This window comes from Varanus komodoensis, unplaced genomic scaffold (assembly GCF_004798865.1).
Source record: "Varanus komodoensis strain SLA01 unplaced genomic scaffold, ASM479886v1 scaffold8, whole genome shotgun sequence".
NCBI classification, from domain to species: Eukaryota; Metazoa; Chordata; class Lepidosauria; order Squamata; family Varanidae; genus Varanus; species Varanus komodoensis.
Window position 1 is genome coordinate 3,068,912 of NW_025336481.1, and position 22,830 is coordinate 3,091,741.

The following is a 22,830-nucleotide window of genomic DNA, read 5'->3' on the forward strand; positions in this document are numbered from 1 at the left end:
CCTTAAGGGGCCCGTCTAACATCTGTAGTGTTTGTTAGAATTAAGCTCCTACGTCGCTGTACAAACACGAGAGGCCATGGGAGGGGCTTTTGTGGAGGCTGCTGTTGAACGGAGAGGGGAGTCCTTCAGCCTGGAAGATGTATCAGGGCTCCTTTGTTGCCCCCCTCCCCCCAGTGTCATATTGGGCTCTGAATCCTTCTTGGGGTGTCACCAAGTCTCCAGACCCAGATCTATGACAGGAACCATGAATTCCGGTAGTGCGTCACTCGCACAGCCTCCTGTCACCTATTTCTATTTCGAAGAATACCCTGTTTTTAAATCATTCTAAGCTCCACCCTACCCTAGGATAGCTTAGAAAGATTAATTGCAAATACATGATCAGACCTCTTGGTAAGATATTTTGCACTTGAACAGTGAATACATCGAATGCACACGAACATAGCTTAACGTTGCCGCCTCTAAAGTGGTGGTCCTCATGTTCACCCACCGGCGTCCAAAGTAACAGCCAGCGGCTGTGAACGACCTCGCGGCCCCCCTCCTGCCCTCTCAGTAACCTCAGAAGGGATACGGTGTGTCCTTTGGGACCCTGACCCTTGGCTTTTTTATGTTAAGGAAATTTGCAGAGGTTTTTGTACATCTCCTTCCCAGCTGGCGCTTAGTGCTCCCTCTGTAGCTGGACCTCTGAAGTGGAAAACTTCTGGTTTTCTGTAACGAAACTTCTGCCACACCATTCCATAAAGCTCAGGGTGATCCAGTGCAGCTTTGTTGCAAGATAAAGAAAGTACTTGTCCATTACTTCGTTTGTTAAAGTTGGAATCCACTACCACAAGACTTATGGAAATGAAAGAAGGGATGTTAGTCATTTCCAGAAATTTCCACTTCAGTAGACCTGTTCTAAGTGGGGCTAATATTGAAAGTGTTTCTCTTTGTTAGATTGTTTTCATTTCCAATGTGGGTAGTTGTTTTCTTTTCTCAGAATCTGTAATAATGTTGCAAAATATTCAGTGAACCAAGGTTACATTTTTGCTTCTTTAACCATTCCAAAACAAATTTGGAGCCAAGTTTCTCTTGTGCCTCACAGGTTCCTGAAACATACTTGTACACATTCCACGTACATTGGTGAGATAATACTTAATAGGGGTGAGCTGCTTTTTTCTGGGGAGTTCGTTCAATATATATGCCTATCTGTTTGTTACCATTATGTTACACCTTGGTATTAATTACTTATTAAAGACATTGCAGCATGTTTTAAAGAATAAGGGGATGTGTGGTTAGCTGTTACCTTTATACTCTCAGCATCCCTCAAGGATGTTTCACCATAAAATATTGACCCACAGGTCAATATTTAGCAATGCTATGCAATGCTGTTAGCAATGCTATGGAAAGAATGTTTCCTTTCTGAGCAGGCAGAAGAACAAGCTTTAGTAGTTCATTAACTGTGCCACATGTGCCAGTCAGATTTTCAAAATTGCCCTTGCTGCTTGCCATGTTGTCTAAACCCAAGCAGCATGGCTTGTCTGAGGAGGCAGCAGGCCTCAACCCAGGAGCTGTTGCTGAAACCTGGCCAAGTCCTGAAGAACACCCAAGCAATGAGCCTGAGTCCCCAGGGGGAGTGTAACCCCCAAGCACAGGCTGCACCCCTTTTCGCAGACTTGCCAATTGACTACCCAGGAGCATCTCTGCCTTGCCTGGATTAAACTTTAATTTGTTTTCTCTCATCTGGCCCACTCCTGGCATCAAACACTAATGATACAATAATAACTAAGTGTGGGGCAGGGCAGCCAAAAAAGAAAGAGAGGAAGAAGAAGAAAACAAAAGAACGTATAAACAAATCCCTTGATATAAGTGGTAAAAAAGAGAGGAGGGTTTAACACTTCCGCTTCAGATCTGCTTGCTAATATAAGCAGTCTGTATAATCCTGAGAACTCCCATATGAGATTAACCATTGTAGGATATACATTCACACACAGCCAGAACAGCAAGCTCTTTGGTCCATTGAATGATAGGTGATGGAATGAATGTCTCTCCTTCCAAGCCTGACGTGTAAGACTGGGTTTGCACAGCACAGCAACCCAAGGTGACTTCCCATGATCCAGATCTAGCCCATGTTGTGGCTTATGTTTGAGCAATAAGCCACTCGTCATAACTCATGGCTTGTTTTCGGGTTCAGTGGTCGTTTCATCTGAACCCAGCAGACCAGTCCCATTGTAGGATGTGGGACCTGGCTGGAGAGCCATGCGGCAGGAGTGGCAAAGCTCCTTGCTCCTCCTGGCAGTCCTGCCCATGCTACAGTAGCCACCAGCCATTGAGGGCTAGTGACAATCCGTTTAGGAACGCTTTAATGGCTCTTTGGAACACCTGTCACTCGTTTGCCACCTTTCAAATGAACTCAAATAAATAAATAATTGCCAGAATTGTGCACACATGTATTTGTATTTTTAAAAAAGTGACAGTCATTTGGAAATGCACAAGTCTACTCTGTCTTTTTCTAATATATGCAATGTTGGTGCAGAATTGACTTCCTGGGAAACATACAGATTACAAAACTAACATCAGTTGGTTGCAAGCTGGCTTTTTCCTCCCTTTCCACGTTCCAGGCTGCAGACTGTTCCTTTCCAGAAGTTCTTTATTCACCAGAGTATATCCAATAAATTCAACCACCACAGAATGACAGGGTGATAAAGAATACACAATGCAGAGGAGGTGGAACCCAGCTCAGCCACCATTTCAGCAAGCAGCCAGACAATGCAGGCTGCTTCTTTGTGGGCCTTGCCCAGTTTTGACCAAGCCACTTCTCTTTCATGTTGTAGTTGATGTTGCTTTCTTCTTGGCTGAACTACATCCCTTTCAAAGCACTGTGCTGCTCAGTCCTTTTCTTTGGGGATCTTGCTTTCAGTATCAGGGCGCCTATCTGCTTCTCTTTCCAAATCTTATCCCCATCTATAGCCTTTATTTCATTTTGACCAGTTCCAAAAAGGCTTCCGCCTACCAATCATGAATGTGTTTGCTTTCACAATATTCTGCTTTGTTATAAGCTGCAGTGTGAGAAATATTAGTATTAATCACCTGATTGAAATCTATACCTGTAACAAATTGACCTGTCCATTTCCAGCATTGAACAATACCAATATTTATTGCCCCTTCAAAGATCACTGCCTTGTCTTGGTGAAGGGGCTTGCGTAGCTCAATGAAGCTATGGGCTATGCCGTGCAGGGGCACCCAAGATGGACAGGTCATAGCAGAGAGCTCTGACAAAACGTGATCCACTGGAGAAGGAAATGGCAACCCACTCCAGTACCCTTGCCGTGAAAAACCCATGGACAATACCAAAAGGCAAAAAGATATGACTCCGGAAGTGAGCCCCTCAGGTTGGAAGGTGTCCAATATGCCACTGGGGAAGAGCAGAGGGCTTGTACTAGTAGCGCCAGAAAGAATGAAGCTACTGGGTCAAACCTGAAAGGACACTCAGTTGCAGATGTATCTGGTGGTGAAAGGAGAGTCCAATGCTGCAAAGATCTATACTCCATAGGAACCTGGAATGTAAGATCCATGAATCAAGGCAAGCTGGATGTGGTCAAACAAGAGATGACAAGACTGAACATCGACATCTTGGGAATCAGTGAACTAAAATGGACAGGAATGGTGAATTTAATTCATATGACCATCAGGTATACTACTGCGGGCAAGAATCCCTCAGAAGAAATGGAGTAGCCTTCATAGTCAATAAAAGAGTAGGAAAAGCAGTACTGGGATACAATCTCCAAAATGACAGAATGATCTCAGTTCGAATCCAAGGCAAACCATTCAACATCACAGTAGTTCAAGTCTGTGTCCCAGTGGTGCTGAAGAGGCTGAAGTTGACCGGTTCTGTGAAGGCCTACAACGCCTTCTAGAATTAACACCAAAAAATGATGTCCTTATCATCATGGGAGACTGGAATGCTAAATTAGGAAGCCAAAAAATAACCGGAATAACAGGCAAGTTTGGCCTTGGAGTACAAAATGAAGCAGGGCACAGGCTGGTAGAATTTTGTCAAGAGAATACGATGGTAATAGCAAACACTCTTTTTCAACAACCCAAGAGAAGACTCTACACATGGGCATCACCAGACGGTCAGCCCAGAAATCAGATTGACTATGTGCTCTGCAGCCAAAGATGGAGAATAGCTGAGGAAAGAAGGGAAGCAAAGGGAAAGAAGGGAAGCAAAAGGCAGGAGGAAAGAGAAAGATACACCCAATTGAATGCAGAATTCCAGAGAATAGCTAGAAGAGATCATGATCATCTTGTTGCAAACTTTAGGCTTAAAGTGAAGAAAGTAGGGAAAAGCACTAGGCCACTCGGGTATGACCTAAATCATATCCCTGATGAATATACAGTAGAGGTGACAAATAGATTTAAGGAATTAGATCTGATAGACAGAGTGCCTGAAGAACTATGGACAGAGGTTCGCAACATTGTACAAGAGGTTGCAACTAAAACCATCCCAAAGAAAAAGAAATGCAAGAAAGCAAAATGGCTGTCTGAGGAAGCTTTACAAATAGCCAAGGAAAGAAGGGAAGCAAAAGGCAAAGGAAAAAGCGAAAGATACACCCAATTGAATGTAGAGTTCCAGAGAATAACTAGAAGAGATAAGAATGTCTTCTTAAATGAACAGTGCAAAGAAACAGAAGAAAACCATAGAATAGGGAGGACCAGAGATCTCTTCAAGAAAATTGGAGATATGAAGGGACTGTTTCATGCAAAGATGGGCATGATAAAGGACCAAAATGGCAGGGACCTAACAGAGACAGAAGAGATTAAGGAGAGGTGGCAAGATTACACAGAAGAACTATACAAGAAAGAGCATAATGTCCCTGATAACCACGATGGGGTGGTCACTGACCTCGAGCTGGACATCCTTGAATGTGAAGTCAAATGTGCCTTAGGAACATTTGCCTGAGCAACAACAAAGTTAGTGGAGGTGACAGCATTCCAGCTGAGCTATTCAAAATCTTAAAAGATGTTGCAGTAAAAGTGCTACACTCAGCATGCCAGCAAATTTGGAAAACTCAACAGTGGCCACAGGATTGGAAAAGGTCAGTTTACATTCCCATCCCAAAGAAAGGCAATGCCAAAGAATGTTCAAACTACCGCACCATTGCACTCATTTCACATGCTAGGAAAGTTGTGCTCAAAATCCTACATGCTAGGCTCCAGCAGTATGTGGACCAAGAACTACCAGAAGTACAGGCAGGATTTCGAAGAGGGAGAGGAACTAGCGATCAAATTGCCAACATACGCTGGATCATGGAGAAAGCTAGGGAGTTCCAGAAAAACATCTACTTCTGCTTCATTGACTATGCTAAAGCCTTTGATTGTGTGGATCACAACAAATTGTGCCAAGTTCTTAAAGAGATGGGAGTACCTGCCCATCTTATTTGTCTCTTGAGAAACCTATATGCAGGTCAAGAAGCAACAGTGAGAACTGGACATGGAACCACTGATTGGTTCAAAATTGAGAAAGGAGTTTGGCAAGGCTGTATACTGTCACCCTGTCTATTTAACTTAAATGCAGAGCACATCATGAGAAAGGTGGGGCTAGATGAATCACAAGTTGGAATTAAGATTGCTGGGAGAAATATCACCAACCTCAGATATGCAGATGATACCACTCTAATGGCAGAAAGTGAAGAGGAACTAAAGGAGGAGAGCACTTGAAACTCAACATTAAGAAAACTAAGATCATGGCATCCGGTCCTCTCACTTCCTGACAAGTAGATGGGGAAGAAAGGGAGGTAGTGACAGATTTAATTTTCCTGGGCTCCAAAATCACCGCAGACAGTGACTGCAGCCAAGAAATTAAAAGAGGCTTGCTCCTGTGGAAGAAAGCTATGGCAAATCTAGAGAGCATACTGTGGTGAGGAGCGCTTTCCTTCAGCTTCAGCTGATCCACCAACTGCATCCTTACCTGGATGAGTATTGCCTTGCAATGGTGATCCATACTCTGGTAACTTCCTGGTTGGGGAAAAAAAGCAGAAACATCATCCTGCCAACAAAAGTGCGTATAGTCAAGGCTATGGTTTTCCCAGTTGCCATGTATGGCTGTGAAAGCTGGACCATAAGGAAGGCTGAGCACAAAAGGATTGAGGCCTTTGAACTGTGGTGCTGGAGGAGACTCCTGTGAGTCCCTTGGACCGCAAGGCGATCAAACCGGTCAGTGCTAGAGGAGGTCAACCCTGACTGCTCTTGAGAAGGCCAGATCCTGAAGATGAAACTCAAATACTTTGGCCACCTAATGAGAAGGAAGGACTCAATGGAGAAGAGCCTGATGCTGGGAAAAATTGATGGCAAAATACGAAGGGGACTGCAGAGGATGAGGTGGCTGGATGGAGTCACTGAAGCAGTTGGTGTGAGCTTGAATGGACTCCAGGGATGGTGGAGGACAGGAAGGCCTGGAGGAATGTTGTCCATGGAGTTGCAATGGGTCAGACATGACTTTGCGACTAACAACACCATTTATTGACATAGTCAGTGATTCTTCCCTCTTCTCACATTCTTTTGTTTTTGAACAATCTTGCAAATCTCTGTCTACTATTGAGTTCTAAGCTCTCTAATCAGATTCTTCTTCTATCTATTTTGATAATGTCACTGTTGTGTTGTCCATGGGGACGCGATGGGTTGGACACGACTTTGCAACTAACAACAACAACAACAGTTGTGATATGCCAGATATTACTCTCCTTCCTAAGAATATGTCAGGGTTTAAGGCGCAACACATCTTTTTCTAATTGGTTTCATTAACCCGAGTTTAGTTGTCCGGAACTTCATCTGCTATAGCATTGTTTTTCTCCATAAAATTGTTAAGGGTACAATAGATTTTGGAATTAAAAATGCTTTCTTAACCAGTGTTAATAGAAGAGTTGCACGTTTCCTCGTTTGTAGCTTTTGCTTTTGCAACATTCCCTAGAATTAGTATTCAGGGCAGTTTGGCAGTCATCTGAATCCCTACGGCTTGTTTCTGAAAACAGCTGTGTTTTTAGTGGACACTTTCTTTTCACATACTATTGTTGCTGTACTTGAGTTTAAGAACACATTTTCCAAATGTCCCTGCAAGTATTTTGAATAATACTTTTAGAGGCATATAAGTAAACTTATTCAATTATTTTAAGGTGTGTTATATTTTAAAAACCGTTATTATATGACATGTTTCTGTGATTTAAGAACATAAGAAAAGCAATGCTGGATCAGACCCAAGGTCAATCTAGTCCAGCTCTGTACACATAGTGGCAAACCAGCTGCCCACAGGATCCTTCTAGCAGGATGGGTGTGAGACCTCCTTCTGCCCAAGCTCCTCAGTAACTGGTCTATACAGGTGTGCTAGTTCTGCTGAAGGAGGCAGCAAATAGTCCGTGAGGCTAGTAGCCAGGGCGAACTTCCTCCTGATTCTGTCCAGGCCCCTTTTAAAGCCATCCAGATTGATGGCTATCACCTCTTCCTGTGGCAGCAAATTCCATAGTTTAACTATGCACTGTAATAAAGTATTATGAGCACCTTGGGATAGAATTTCTCTCCTCAGTGACCATTTCAGTACATGCTCTCCTTTTGCCTTCTGCCCTTACTGCTGAGAAGGGAACAAACATCTGTCCTCTGGATGTTAAAACAAGAGATCCTTCTGCTTGATCAGAACAGAAGCTTTCAAGGCATCTTCTGCTATCAAGGTTCCTTTAAGGGTTTCCAGAGGTCACTCCAGGCACTGCCACTGTGGGTTGTAGTGACAACCATTGCGGAATCATCTAGCTATAAAATGGCTTCCAAGGGCAGTAAAACGTCACCACTCAGCAATGGTGGCTTCTTCTTTGGTAGACTTCCTCAGAGGAGTGCTAATGGAAACCAACAGTGTGGTTGGCACAGGGGATATGTGTGATCTACCATGCCCACAAGGGCAGGAGCAAATGTTATCTTTGGGGCAAATGGTTTTGTAGTGTATATTGATGTGACCAGCCAGCCCTTCCCTCTAGCGGAATCATATCATTATCTTCCCCCATGTGCACGCAGAGACCATTTATAAGAAAGGCATATGCCTGTTTCTATATGAGCTTTGAGGAGCATCCAAAGAATTAGGGAAACAGATGTTTTTCACAACCTCAGATCTCCAGATTTCCAAGGCTTGCGGCTAGAGTGCTGTCTAAAAGATTCCAAAATGCAGCTCTGTGAAGAACTCTGTGGTTCAGCAGAAAGTATGTTGGCTGGCTCAGAAAGATGTCACAAGGATGCAGCTTCTCCTTCAAGTGCGTTGGCAGTTTCTAAAGCATTGGCGGTTTCTGCATTGTCCTATTTTAATGACAATATTAGCGTGCCTTTACAGTTTGTTTCTTACAAGAATACCAATGCAGCAAGGGAGACTAAGAAGCTGGAAGGCTGGTGAACACTTGGTGGCTGGTGGCACCCAAGTAGCCCTGTTGTTCCTCCGCGGCAATGTGTGGCCTTTCATGGTGCCACTGCACACCTCCTTTTCATCTTGGTGTGATGTTTCGTTTGGTGCAGGAAAGGTCTTGAGTTACTGGTGCTTCAGTCCTGGATACAGCATGCACGAGCTGGTCCGCCAAGGTGTCCGTACCATCATTCTGACTAGTGGGACCCTCTCCCCTATCTCCTCTTTTACCATGGAAATGCAGATGTAAGTCTCCTTCCTTTGTGCATGTGAAACATTGACATGTTACAGTTGGGGTTATGTTGGCGATGGTATTTGTGTGTGGTGCATGCCCCCCTCCCCCGAGAGGCTTGACATCTTTTACTGAAGCTCTCGTCGGCCTGACGGTGCATTCCTCAATTCCTTACACTAATGCAAGATTTGACGTGCTTATGCTTTAATAAAATCGTACTTCTATTAAGAAAAAGATAGACCACACAGAGAGCCTTGAATTATAGTTCAAATCGATCAGTTTACAAGTTAGCAAGTCTGCTAATATAAATCATTTATAAATAGAAATCATACTCATTCACAGGAGATATACTTACATTGTCCTTGTTAGTCCCATAATCCCTGGAATATATACACAGACTGGCTTTTTTTTTCATCTGTAATTGTTTAATCCTTTCTAGACAGGAATTCTCTTCTAGGGTTTAGTTAAATCTTCCCTCCTAGTAAACACATTTCCTCCAGTCAGGCTCTCTCAGTTTACTTCAACAACTCTCAGCTTCAGTTTAGATGCTCTTCTTACGGCCTTTTGCAAAAGGAACCATAAGTAAGAGGGATGATTATCCATTACAGTATCCAGCATGGCAAAAACACAGTGGAAGAAAAATCCTACTCTGGGTTTGAATGAAGTCAGGGAAAGTCTAGGTCAAACTGAAAAGGGAATAGGTGTGAAATGATTGTCCCAGGTATGGTTGCATTCATCTTCTAGCTGACATTGGATAATAGTCCTACTGCTTACGGGGAAGCCATGAAGCCCATAGAATCAACACATTAGTGATACCCATAGAGCTGATAGGATCCTTTTTTCCTTTAGACCATTTCCAGTTTGCTTGGAAAATCCACATGTTATCGAAAAACACCAGATTTGGGGTGGGATAATCCCTAAAGGACCTGATGGAGGTATGCTGAGCTCCACCTATGAAAAAAGGTAAGTCTTTTCTATTGAATGTGGATCCTCTTTTTTGTGCTTTCTTGGCTTGGTCATTTAGTCATCCCCCTTTCAAATTTTATATTTGTGCCTTGTGGGACTACAGTGGCAACATTCAGACGTAACAATTCCCTGTTATGAGAATGTGCTGGCACAGCCTCCAGCCCCTTCTCTTATTGAAGCCAAGACCCATGCTTGGATCCTCCCCTGTTTTGGCTGCTGCTGCGATGGTCCCAGATTGTGACCGTAGCTTTGGGAGAGTTCAGCCCTTTCCCCCTCATTACTTCCTGTATGAATCTACCTCCTCTTTACCTGAAACTGCCGTTTCCTCTCATGGCAAAATGTACAAGAATCTATATGTGTGTGCTCTTTCTTCCTACCCTCCCACCCTTGGAATCATAGAACTTGATCTTTAATTTTCCCTGAAACTCCTTAGATACTTCACTGAGTTGGGGATTTGGGATTCAGGTCCCACTCTAAACTGTTTCTTATGCTGCCACGTTTGGTAATAATCATTCCTGTGACCTCAGATACAGCTTTAATATAGGAAAGAATGTGATGCGGTTGATAGTGTGGGCAACTGTATTTCACTCAGCTGGAAAGGGTCCAGTATTCTAACCTGTTGATATGGGCCAGAATATAGAAGAGTCTGCCACTTACTTATCTTATGCAATGGATGATCAAAATTGCATAGAAAATGCTGTTATCTCAAGCAGGCGTGTAAATATGCAGATAATATTAAAACACATGTTGTGTGAAGAAGTGCTTTCATTTGCCTGTCCTTCACTGACTGCTCGTCCAATTCGTTGGAGGATCCTGAATTGTGGAATTACGACAGAGCCAGAAAAAATACCTTTTTCCAGACAATGCATCTTCTAGATCTGTGGCATCTCTGCTTCGTCATCTTCGTTCTAAACTGAAGTTGGCTTATTATTTGTATTTCTGAGATGTGTACCAAATCGCCTTGGAACTTTTAATCATGTTACAAACTGAACAGTAATGCAATGGCATTTAATTAAAACATCAAATTTATTTATTTATATTGTGATTTATGTCCTGCCTTTTTCCGACAAAGGGCTGAAGGCAGCTTACATCATTCTCCTCCTCCATCTTATCCCCACAACAACCAGCCTGTGAGGTGGGTTGGGCTGAGAGTCTGTGACTGGCCCAAAGTCACCCAGTTGGCTCCATGGCTGAGCGGGGACTCGAACCCAGATCCTCTGAGTCCCAGCCCCACGCTCTTAACCACTACACCACACTGGCTCGGGAGATTTACACTGGGAAATTTACTTTTTCCCATAGGAACGGTGCTCCTCCTCCCCTAATAACCACTCCCAGCAGCTTCACATAGATATTAAACTCACCGGACCCAGGATGTTACCCTGCAGAGTTCCGTGACTCAGTTGCGAGGGGTTGAAGGAACAGTCATCCAGTGCTAATAGGCACAGTGATGTGCTCCAGAACGGTGGGTTTCCACCACCGGTCCGTGGACTGACACTGGCATTTCCTGGCTGCCCGTGCCACAGACCAGCACAGGGGCTAGCTGGGCTTTCTCTGCACATTCACCACCTCTCCCTTGGCTGAGGAGGCCTGGGCGGGGAGAGGCAACTCAGCAGGAGCCAGCTGGAAGCCGCACAGTGCTGGGTCTGCCCTCTGAGCAGGGCCTCGAAGATCGGGCCCTTCCCATTTTTTGCTGTGCTTTCTCCCTCGCAAGGCAAGTGCTCAGGCGGGGTTGTGCTGAGTGGGTTTTCTCAGCCCGTCTGTGCTGGCAGGTATGGGGGTTTGAGCGAGGGGGCAGGCTCATGGTATTTCATTATCTCATTGTATCGATTTTGAATTCCTATTGCTCTGCTGTTAATATTGTATTTGAATTTGTAGTTGCTATGAGTATAGTTTTGCATTTATGTCGATTTTGTATTTTGCTTTTGTCAATTTTTGATCAAGTATTCTTGGAAAGAAGCAATAGCAGATTTCACACTAGACTTATTTGAATTAAATATTGCTCTCTAAAAATTTCAGTTGTATTGGATTACATTTACTTTCAATATTTTATTCTGTTAGCATTTTTTTTACTGCTCAGTTCTGGTTATTTTAGAGAATCTTCATATGTTAGTATAATATTTAATATCCATTATTTTGATGGATACATGCATCTTTGTATTTGGAAAATACTTGTTTATTGTGCCAGCAGTGTGCTAGTAGCCACAAAGAATGTGGAAGCAAGTTGTAACTTAATGAGTTTGTACACACTTTCATCAATGGAAATTATTCCAGTTGTTATACAGCACAGGTTTTCATCTCTTTCTAGCGTATAATTGATGGAGGGCTGTTCTCCAAGCATAACGTGCACTTGGAAGCACATTAGGCACTAATTAATACACGGAGATCGTGCGTCGCTGATTTTGCTTGTTGCATTTCCTTGTCCGCAGTGTGCCCCTCTTCTGCTCGTGGAACGGAGCATAGAAACGTAGAGGCTCCTGCCACACAGCTTATAGTCTGCAATAAAGCTTCCATGTAGCCTGAAGTGCCTGATCCTGCCTAATCTTGGAAGCTAAGCAGGGTCAGGCAGAAGCGGGATGGGTGACTTGAGTGTATGATTCTATGATTATTGCTGTCAACTGCCTAGAGAGCTTTGGCTATGGGCAGTATAAAAATGTAATAATAATAATAATAATAATTAATAAAAAGATGGTGATGCAGAGTGAAGAGCAGAAGCGGGATGGGTGACTTGAGTGTATGATTCTATGATTATTGCTGTCAACTGCCTAGAGAGCTTTGGCTATGGGCAGTATAAAATGTAATAATAATAATAATAATAATTAATAAAAAGATGGTGATGCAGAGTGAAGAGCAGGAGCTGAGAGTAGTTAGAATGGGTCTGGGAGAGGAAGGTAGAGGAGCCGCATCCCAGGTTGTTCCACAGAGGCCCCCCTAGTGACAGCTCCAGGAGGCAAGGAAAAGGCCTCCTTACCTGGAACACTGGAGCAGGGTAAGGAAGGTAGATGGAGAGCTTGGTAAGACATGGAAGGACTAAAGGTGAAGGCAGAGTCAGGGACAGGTGAAAATGTTTAAGATCTCGAGGCAGATGCTAGGTCGGGGCCATGAGGCAGCCACCACAAGAACTCTTGTTGCCCTGGCAGAGCTGGACAGAATGGAGAAGCCTTTGCCAGAGCCCCCCTGTGGCTGCCAGCTGGTCACCGTGACTGCCCTGGTCCACATCCTGCAAGCAGCTGCAGCTCTGACCCCAGTCCGCAAGTATTCACGGGGCGGACTGGGCTGCCGTCTGTGTTAGGGTGCCTCCGCAGGGTAATGAAATAAGAAAGCAGTTCCAGGAAGAGAAAGCAGTAAGTGAAATGAACTCACAGTCAGGTATGAAAAACAACCACCAGAGATTCAATAATGGTATTTTTTTAAATGATAAGTTTGTTAGTCATGTAATTGTATGGCTCTGCCAATAAAAAAGCTTGTTGCGTAGAGGGACATAACTGCTCGCTCCTTTCCCACACGCACACTTGCCCTTTGTCTAACAGTTCTGTTTTTTATGGAACCAGACTTAGCTAGAAAAATGTGGGAAAACACTGAGAAGAAAATGCAAAATTGCGGTAGACATGCCTAAGGATAAACTATGATAAATCTTTTCCCTCTGGTAATGTTTGTCAAGGGCATTGCTGAATGTGGTTTAGTTTTGTCTGTGTTTTCATTTCCAGGTTTTCAGAGGAATGTTTGTCTTCACTTGGGAAAACTATAGGTAAGACAGAAAGATGCCTTGCTCCAACTCACAAGTGAAGTCCTTGGAGAGGACGAGGGCTTTCCCATTTGAGATACCAAATGAGATCAGGGTTAAGGATGAAGTTGAATGGGTTGAAAGTACAGCTAGAGATGGGGAGGAAGGAATTAAGCCAAGGGCTTTTGGGGAGAAAGATGGGTTGGAGAGATCCTGAGAGAGGTGGGGGATACTGAGGAAGAAATGCTAATAGGCAGGGGAAAAGGCGGGGTTGCCTGAAACTCAGACGCCGCTGTGGCTTCTGATGGCAAAGCTAATAGGAATGAAGACGGCAGGCTGCGAGGAACGTGGCCAAGGATGCGTGCAGAAAGAAAGCAAAGAAAGGGCCTGAGGCACTGACGTCAGTGTGAACTTGGACTCAGTATGCATGTCTTGTGTTTTATTGCAGGAAATCTTGTTCGGATCATACCACATGGGTTGCTTGTATTCTTTCCTTCATATCCTGTCATGGATAAAAGCCTGGAATTTTGGAGAGTAGGTTTCCAGAAATGGGATCTGATAAGATCTTGGGTCCTACAATTATTTCCTTGTGGGTGTGATAGAGAGGAACAAAAACTTTAGGTCTAAGTTTACTTTAGGTCAAAAACTGAGTTCAGTTTACTTGCCATCTGTGGGACCTATTTAAATGACTAGGACTGGAGTTGAGTGGCATTGTGCAGAAGTTGACAGATGGGCAGACAGTCATACAGCTGGTCTGCTCTGCGCCTGCTCCACAGCAGTGCTATTACAAGGGGGTTGGATGGTGATGTGGCTTAAATGTGGATGGAGTTGTGCATAAGGCCCCGTTCTTGCTACCCCTGCCAGCATGAAGGCCCTTTCTGGAATGGAAACCCTGTTTGCTTATCACACTTCTGTACCACCCCGTAGCCCATTGGGTTCTCTGGGTGCTTTACAAAATTTAAAAGCCATGTAAGAACAATACATAGTCATATTTAAACAAACAATAGACAAACAATAAGACCAAGACAACCCTTACATTGTGAAGCGTCGCCACATAGATAACGTTGTGGAGGAACTGAACAGGTTGAAGAAAGAAATGGCCCCAGTTCACTGACATCACTGGTCCAACTTAGGACCTTCTGTGCAGAAAAGACCCCCTCGTAGCAATAGCAGCCTATGAATTGACCCCAGGGTGTGTTGTAGGAAAAGATTATCAAAAGTACATCTTTCTCCTTTCCAGTGGATCTAAACAGAAGGCTTTTGAAATGCATTCCTTTGAGTTAGACTGGGTTTTGGTGAAACAAGGTGCTTCATGGAAAGGTTGTCCGTAAGGAACATCAGTCAGAGTAACATGCTCTCCAGAATTGGTTCCAAACTGGAGAGCGCCTCCTCCTTTCCTTTCCAGAAAGACTTGACTCCACCTTCAGGGAGGTTAATGCTGCTTTGTGGACCAGGTGGTGGGACCACCAGGCGTTGCTTAGTTGGGCTGCTCATTTGGCTTGACAGCAGGTCGCTGGGTTAACGAATTCATGCCCCTCCTCTTCAACCCCTCCCTGTTCTGTAGTGCCTCCCCTGCGTCCAAGGCAGTTTGGTTCTCAGCAGCTGCTACCTGGCAACTCTCACGCACTACTCTTGATTTTTCCATGCCGCTTTCTGTCCCTCTCTTTTGTTCACATTCTGAGTCGGAGCTTTCTAACTGTGAGTGCAGTGTTTGGAGAGAAACTGACACCATCTCTCCAAAAGCCACGCAGTCATTTTAGCATGTCCCACGGGCTGCTGAGATCTCTCAGTGCACATGTTCAGCACTCCAGTTTTGGGTCAGATGGCTGTGGTTTCATCCAATTGACCGTAGTCTGCACTGGATTAGAATAGTTGCTCATTGACAGCCATTTCTGCTTCACCCTTTTCCACTGGAGGAGATCAGCTAATGCACAGCCTGGTTTAAAAAGGGCAGAGTAATGCTGAACAAATGTTGCATTTTCTCCTCACTGACACTAAACTTTTTGCTTACCCATTTGCAGCCAGTGTAAATTGCCAGTGGGGTAAGCTTACCCACTGGAGTAAGCACACTGAATGTGCCACGGAATAGCAGTGGCAGGGAGCTACGCAGCAGCAACAGGAATACCCATGAGCAGCTGCTGCTGCCTTCTGCATTGGCCAGGAGAGGCGTAAGACTCCAGGAGGGAACCATGATAGAAGCAGTGGTGTTCTTCACAGCGCCATTCCTGTGCCACCTGGGCTCCTGGTAACCCCCCACCCCCAGTCTCCTGATGGTAATGGCGCAACCAGTGCAGGGGGATGAGGCAGAATTCAGGCAAATAAAACCAGTCGTCAGTGACTACCCTTCAGGTGGTGTTACAAGCCCTGGGGTCACCACAGGTGAAATGTCCTAACTCCTAGTGGCATGTATGTCACAGACAACTGGATTTCAGCACCTGGACATTCTTGCTAGGAGTCGCCCACTTGGTCACAGGTGAATGCTATTTGCTAGCTAACAGGGAAACGAGGTATTGGTGAAGAAATACAGGTTCTCTTTCCTGTAGGTATTTTCTGCTTACATGTGCATCCTCTTCCTCATGTTTTACAGGAACACGATTTTGTGAAAAAAATAGAAGCAGTGAAGCCAGTTTTTGTAGAACCAAGAAACAAAGGGGCTTTCTCAGAGGTTGGCAAGACTTTAAATGGCTACATTTCCTAGCATTCCTAAGAGTTCACTGAACTCCTTTTTAAAAGATGTTTTTGTTCAACTGCTAGGATTTTTGTTTTATATGAATGATTTATTTCTTCTGTGCTGCATTTCTGGAACCAACCAAGACAGCTGCTTATGTTAATATTGTTCGTTTTACTCTTGGCCTGCTGTAATTTTGTTAAAAGAAGCCCTTAGTGCACCTGCAGGTGGGCTTCCTTCCTTCTGAAGCAACAGGATATTCAAATAGATTTAACAAAGAGTTACTCATGCTTAATTTCCAGTGAAATAAGCTGGATGTGCACAAGAGGATGTTGTCTGTGCTTTTTAATAACTTTGATGATCAACATATAACTTCCATTACAATTCGGTTATCTATAAATAAGCCCACATGTGATGCAGTGGTTTAAACCGCTGTGCTGCTGGGCTGGTTGATTGAAAGGTCACCAGTTCGAACCTGCACAGTGGGGTGAATTCCTGTTGCTCCGTCCCATCTCCTGCCAGCCTTGCAGTTCAAAAGCATGCAAATGCAAGTAAATAAAAAGGTACCACTTTGGTGGGCAGGTAACAGCGTTCCGTGCACTTTGGTGTTTAGTCATGCCGGCCACATGACCACGGAGACTGTCTGCGGACAAGTGCTGGCTCCCTCGGCCAGGAAACGGAGATGAGCACCGCCCCCTAGAGTCAGGCATGAGTGGGCTTTAATGTCAAGGGGAAACCTTTACCACCAAATTTTGTTGATATTCCTATTTTTCCTTTTCATTTTTTTTCTTGTATAAAATGCTGTGACTTCAGTCCAAGTTGTCTGAGCATCCTCTCCACCTCCTGTGCCTCCCCCTTCCAGGACAGCACCAGAGGGCTGCCAGCACCTTCTGTAGCAGATTTGGGGACATATAGGAAGCTGCAGAACGCAACATAGATCTCCTCTGCCTGTGATTTCTTTCCATAATGGAAGGAAACCTGTATATTTCCTGTTTGTATTCCTTTAACATAATTTGCCAAGGCATAAGAGGTTCTTTGTTATTTCTTCTGTGGAAACTTCTGTCATATAATTCCTAGCACAAGGAAGATTTTCTTTATTTAAGTAAATGCAGTTGACCTTGGTAAACAGGGTTATGATATCATTGTTTACATATGTCTCAGTAAAAAGTGGGAGAGTAGTTTTCCATTTTCACTAACTGATTTTCCCCACTAGGTCATAGATGCATATTACAAGAAGATTGCCTGTCCTGAATCAAATGGTGCTGTATTTTTTGCTGTGTGCCGGGGAAAGGTATGTGCCTGAAGGCTGATTTTCACAAAGCAATGCAGTATACTTAAAATTAAAACTGCTAACAATACCATCGAAAAAGCAATGGTACTATAAATACATGTGGAATAGTAAAGTGTGTAGCTAGCAAGAGCAAATTTAAAACTGGTAGATATTTTTTTTTTATTTTTGATTTATATCCTGCCTTTTTCCTGCAAAGGGCTCAAGGCAGCTTACATCTCCTCCTCCATCTTATGCCCACAACAACAACCCTGTGAGGTGGGTTGGGCTGAGAGTCTGTGACTGGCCCAAAGTCACCCAGCTGGCTCCATGGCTGAGCGGGGACTCGAACCCGGATCCTCTGAGTCCCAGCCCCACGCTCTTAACCACGACACCCCACTGGCTCTCAAAGGCCTAGGAAAAATGCTTTCCACCTGGTGCCAAAAAGGTATTAGATTCAGTGCCAGACTAGCAAGACAATACCAAAATTCACATGCCACCACTAAAAGGGGGCTTGCCTCCAGCCGTCATCTGCCTTATCTCCAGTTTTTGCTGGGATCTGTAGAAGGTCCTTTGAGGCATCTTAATAGTGTGGCAGGATCATGTGGAAGAAGGTCCTTCAAAGTACCCAGTCTTCCGTCCTTTCGCTTGAGATGGCCAGCACAACAGCAGTTGGCCTTCCTCCCACCTTGGACGCTTCAGGGGTGTCTGGATGTCATCCTGGCAATTGCACAGCAGCCCTGTCCATAATCCAGAGTTGTGTTGTTTCTGGCACATCTTGGATCAGCCACATCAGCTGGTGGGGCACGCCATTGGCTGCTTGCCTGCAGCGGCCATGGCGGCAGGTGTCCTACCAGCCTTTCCTGCTGCAGAGGGGGCTTTTCCTGGCTGCTGTTGCAGCTCTCTGTTTTTTCCAATAGGGAAAGCAGATGCAAGGCTTCCTTAGAAGGACTAGAGTAAGGGCCAGAGTCTGGTGGCCACAATGCACAGTTTGTCTAAGAAAGCCAGACAAGAACCACACACTCCCTTTTCCCAGGTCCCAGGCTGCTCCAGACTGTCAAGGAGGAGGCACTTCCCCTCTAAGCATGTCACGTTTGGGGCAGTATCCAAAGGGGCATGTACACCCCGTCACTGCGCCTCTGCTCCCGACCCCCATCGATGCCCTTTTGCAAGTGATGCATCTTGCCATTTCTGCGTCACAAGAGGGATCCTCCACCTAGTGGCTACCTAGCACTTTCTGGAAGAAGCCCCAGTAAAAAAACAGAAGGACTCGTTTCTGGGTCAAGATCGGCAGCTAGTGCTCCCTTATGCCAGCTCTGCTGACCTTACCCATTCCAGTGCTGAGTGCTTTTGCAAGCTTCAGACTGCTTCCAAAAATGCTAAATCTGTGTTCCTCAAGTGCTGACTGTGGAAGGGGAGCGGAAGAGCGTTTAAGAAGCAGCAAGGGCATAAGCACCCCATTAGAGACTGTCCGTTGTTTAACATTAAAAATAGTCTCCAGAAGGTCGTGGAGCCAAAGATAAGTATATTGGTTGGCATTTCAATTTTTCTTTGGCTTAAATAAATAAAATTAAAATTCTCCCTTCCTTCCTTGTCTCTGGGAAATAACCAGGAATTACTAGGGTGTAATTTTCACTCATAGATAAACTTTGGTTGCTCTGTTCCTTCCTTCAAGCACCATAATAAATGAATAATTCTTTGTACCGTCCTTGTGTCTGAGAGACAAAAAAATTCCCTTTGGCTTTAGTTCTCCCCCGCAGTCAGGGGTTTCCATTACTCTGTTCATTCCTGGATGAAGTAACTCAAAAATCCTCCCACAGGAGGGCTTCACTCCCCCATTCCTTTGTGCATGTTTCATACTTCACTCACCTTAACACCTACCATTAAGCCACTTTTTCAAAACAGCAGGTCACTTTGCTGGTGTGTTTTGTTAATGACTGCTGCAGCACTCTTTTCTGTCACAAAGTCAGCCTAAAACTAGTCAGCTCATAATAAAGCTTGTCATTAGACCTTTTTTTGTGCGGCGGGAACTGGCTCACAACAGGGAGATCTTATTTGGAACCATTCTGGCATCTGAAAGCAGCATCTGGAAACCCAGGGGCAGGAAGAGAGGGAAGCCACCAGACCTGTGGCTGAGGGGAGGTCCAGAGCATGTCACAGCCATTAACTGTCTGGGGCCCATGTTCCCCTAATCCGGCTAGCCCTCCTCCCAATGCCGTTATCTCTTTCAGCCCGTAACCATATTAATTAGAGCCCCTTCATGTTCCCCCGCTTGACCCCAAATCCTCTCTCCCACACAGCATCTCTCTTCTGCACTACATGCAGGGGTCTTTGTTTGTGTTGCTGCATGTGTAAGACATGGAAGAAGATTGCCAGTTGCACAACCATTGCTCTGCAAGCATGAATGGACTTCCTCTCAGCTCGGCTTGTTTTGCAAGACTGGGCCAAGCACAAGAGGAAGTCTATGAACGTTAGAGGAGTCGATTTCTTCAACCCCTGTCTGGCTCATCTCTGGATCTACTGGCCTTGACATCCTGGCTGTGGATTCCAACCCCTCTCCTTCATTTGGGTCAGAATCTGTTCCCGCATTCCTAAAAAGCTGCTTTGCAACAGAAATGAGCTCAATGCTTACGCAGGGTGAGGGAGGTGGTAAATGAGTCTATTTACCTCTAAAGGGTGACGTGCTGCTTTCCATAGCTTGAATCCTCGTTAGTCCCTTTGTTGGCTCTTTCTTCCTCCGTAAAATGGAAAATGCAAATTCACAAGGTCAGATCTCAGGAAGCAATATTGGCTTGTGTCTTCCTTGTCTATCTGTAATACAGTTTCTACCTTCAGAGGAACTGTTCTATTCAGATTGTCTCCCTTTAACCCAACCCCCCCACACCTTGCCCAAGTTTTCTAAGCACATAAAACTGATTTGTGTTAAGGAAGACTTTGCACTGGCCTGTTCATTTGCCCTGCATAAAAGAAGACCACTTCCTGCAGAAATTCGCAGCAGATGTGTGTTCCACAGAAAGATTAGTAGCAATGAGCCAGCCGTCTTTCGGGGCACTCTGCCTGCCTTTGCCTGCCTATCTACTGAGGAAATGGTGATAAGCTTCTACAGAACCTTTGGATTTTCGAGAATAGTTTGAAAATATCTGCATTGTCACAGTTTTACTGAACAACAAATTACAGCCGACAGTTAAAATCCAGCATGAGATGAAACAGCACACAAAAGCCTATATAATTAAAAAAAAGTTTTCAGTTGGTGTCAAAAATAAACATGGTCCAGTATGAATTTCTGTGAAATGAGAGTTCTGTAAAGCCCCATTTATATTCACGCAAACATCCTGCTGTGTGCTGACCCAGCATTAGAAAGTCTGCCAGGCCTGGATATCATTTTCTTTGCATATTTTGTTCTTCATTGCAGGCCGCATGCATCACACCCATGGGCTCTGTGCCTGCAAGAAACCTTTATTTAGGAAACTTCCATAGTTAAGAAAATGTGGCAGAGGTCCGTCCCCTCATTTACCATTCATGGGTTCTCACCTATTCTCTCAGTTCCTTTTCAGCCAGCATCCTGGTTGCCTCGTCAGGAACTTCTCATTAGAGGAAACACTCTCTCGACCGAGATATATTTTTCTATCCTCGTTCGTCTTTCATTCAGTTTCTGTACCTCTTCCTTTAGTTTAGGAAACCTTGATCACTCGAAAGTGCCTGTTGAGAAGTGTGTTCTTGGCGTCTGTGTGTGTCTCTGTGTGGTCACACCTCTGTTTGGGGAAGAGCCACACTGCCAGGCCTTCACTAAATGGGGCAGAGGAAGCAGGGTGCACAGACCGAAGGCTCTCCTTTGGAAGGGAATGCTGGAAGTGGGGGATCCCCCACTGGCACGCTTCACCAAGGCAGCTGCACCATCAGCTATGCCCACAGCCTCCAGAGCTGTCTTCTCCCTCACCAGCTGTCCCTGCACTCTTTGCTTTGGGATTTCTTGGCTGCCCCTGTATTATGTGATTTCTTAAAAAGAAGATTTATGTTGTTGTAGTGTGACTGCTTTTTTCTTATTGCTATTGGCGGCCCCGGCGGCCCCATTTTACAGAAAGAAGGGCTGGCTGCACCTGCATATGCAAATTGGATTGCACAAAAGTGTCTTTCAGTCGGTAGCTGCTGATTGATTCATCTTCAGAGAAAAAACCAGTCAAGGATGTAGGGTTTCTCTGTGGAGATGAAGTAGAAGCTGCATCCTGAAGCATGCCACTGTTTATCCCTTCTAGTAACCGATGTGGGTGACGTATTGTTTGTCTTCAGGCCAGTGAAGGTTTGGATTTCGCTGATAGAAATGGGCGGGCCGTCATCATCACAGGCCTCCCATTCCCCCCTCGCCTGGACCCCAGGATCATCCTAAAGATGCAATTCTTGGATGAGATGAGAGCAAAAAGTGTCGGTGGGCAGGTAAGGAGGGAAACATTTTGCTGGTAATTTGGATATGCCATACTTCTTGCCTGGCAGCTGTTTCTGTGAATTTCTTCCCTAGTTCCTTGTGCTGCAGGCTGTGCTGTTGAGGCTTTCCAAAATTGGCTGGATTATTTGTGTCGAAATTCCCTGCTGGCTACTGTAAATGCTCTCTGGAGCCATTAAAATCTAATCAAATGTACTAGTTGGCAGGGGACCAATCAAGCCTCTTCTCACTTGCGCTGTGTCGTCGTGAATATTTTTCTTGAAATATCTCTTTAGAAGGAACCTCTCTGTCTAGGTTAAGTGGTACAAATACATGAGGCACAGATCACTATGAGAGTAAGTCATGAGCACTTTCATGCTTCTCTGGGTTGGACTGGGAGTTACCTGAGTTGTTGTGGCTATATCAGAACCCAAGGCCTGGGGAATGTGATCAGCAGCTCAGACTGGGTTTGGAAGGGCAGCAGACAAAACGTGCTGCCCCATTGCCCTCGCAGGGTAAAGAACGGGCTCCTGATATTCGAACCAGGCCTGGGCAGCCCTGCAGTACCACAATGCCTGCCCATGGCATGCCCTGCCCCCTTTCATGTCGGGTGGGGAGAAGACTTCTGTGCACTGACCCTTTGTTTGCCTCAGGGCGGCACCACAGGGGGTGAGCTTGCTGCCTCTCTCGGCCCATTTTGGCTGGGAGAAGTCACAGTTCCAATACTTGGGTTCTTTGGTACGGTCTCCCAGCTGCATCTCCCGATTGTGTGGGGAGAAGTCATGTGGCTGGGGAAGCCCGTAGGGCTCTTCCTCCCTAGAGAAGGAGTGCCGTGGGAAGGGAAAGGGAGGGGGGCATGGCTCGCACGGTGTCTCCTTCCCGAAGGATGGCGTTAGTTTGGAGTCTGGTGTTACGGAAGTGGGAGGGGCACAAGAGTGGCCACATTGAATTGCACTAAAATGATGCTTTTTCTTCCTCATTTAGTATCTGTCCGGGAATAACTGGTACAGGCAGCAGGCGTCTCGCGCAGTAAACCAGGCCATTGGCAGAGTCATCCGGCATCGGCTAGATTATGGCGCCATCTTCCTCTGTGACCACAGGTGACCGTTTGCCTTGCTTGAGTAGTGTTCTTGGCGCAAACTCCCTTCC

The 22,830-nt window shown here is 45.1% G+C and overlaps 1 protein-coding gene across 7 annotated transcripts in view; it reads left to right on the forward strand.

Moving 5' to 3' along the window:
- Window positions 1-22,830, forward strand: part of RTEL1 (regulator of telomere elongation helicase 1) — an 89,365-nt gene that overhangs the window by 40,797 nt on the left and 25,738 nt on the right. For all 7 annotated transcript variants that reach the window (XM_044454828.1, XM_044454830.1, XM_044454829.1 and 4 more), the window contains 8 exons: window positions 8,524-8,656; window positions 9,492-9,605; window positions 13,313-13,353; window positions 13,778-13,863; window positions 15,917-15,994; window positions 17,211-17,288; window positions 21,552-21,695; window positions 22,666-22,781. In XM_044454828.1, the coding sequence (XP_044310763.1) occupies window positions 8,524-8,656; window positions 9,492-9,605; window positions 13,313-13,353; window positions 13,778-13,863; window positions 15,917-15,994; window positions 17,211-17,288; window positions 21,552-21,695; window positions 22,666-22,781 (790 nt within the window). The remainder of the gene's footprint in view (window positions 1-8,523; window positions 8,657-9,491; window positions 9,606-13,312; window positions 13,354-13,777; window positions 13,864-15,916; window positions 15,995-17,210; window positions 17,289-21,551; window positions 21,696-22,665; window positions 22,782-22,830) is intronic.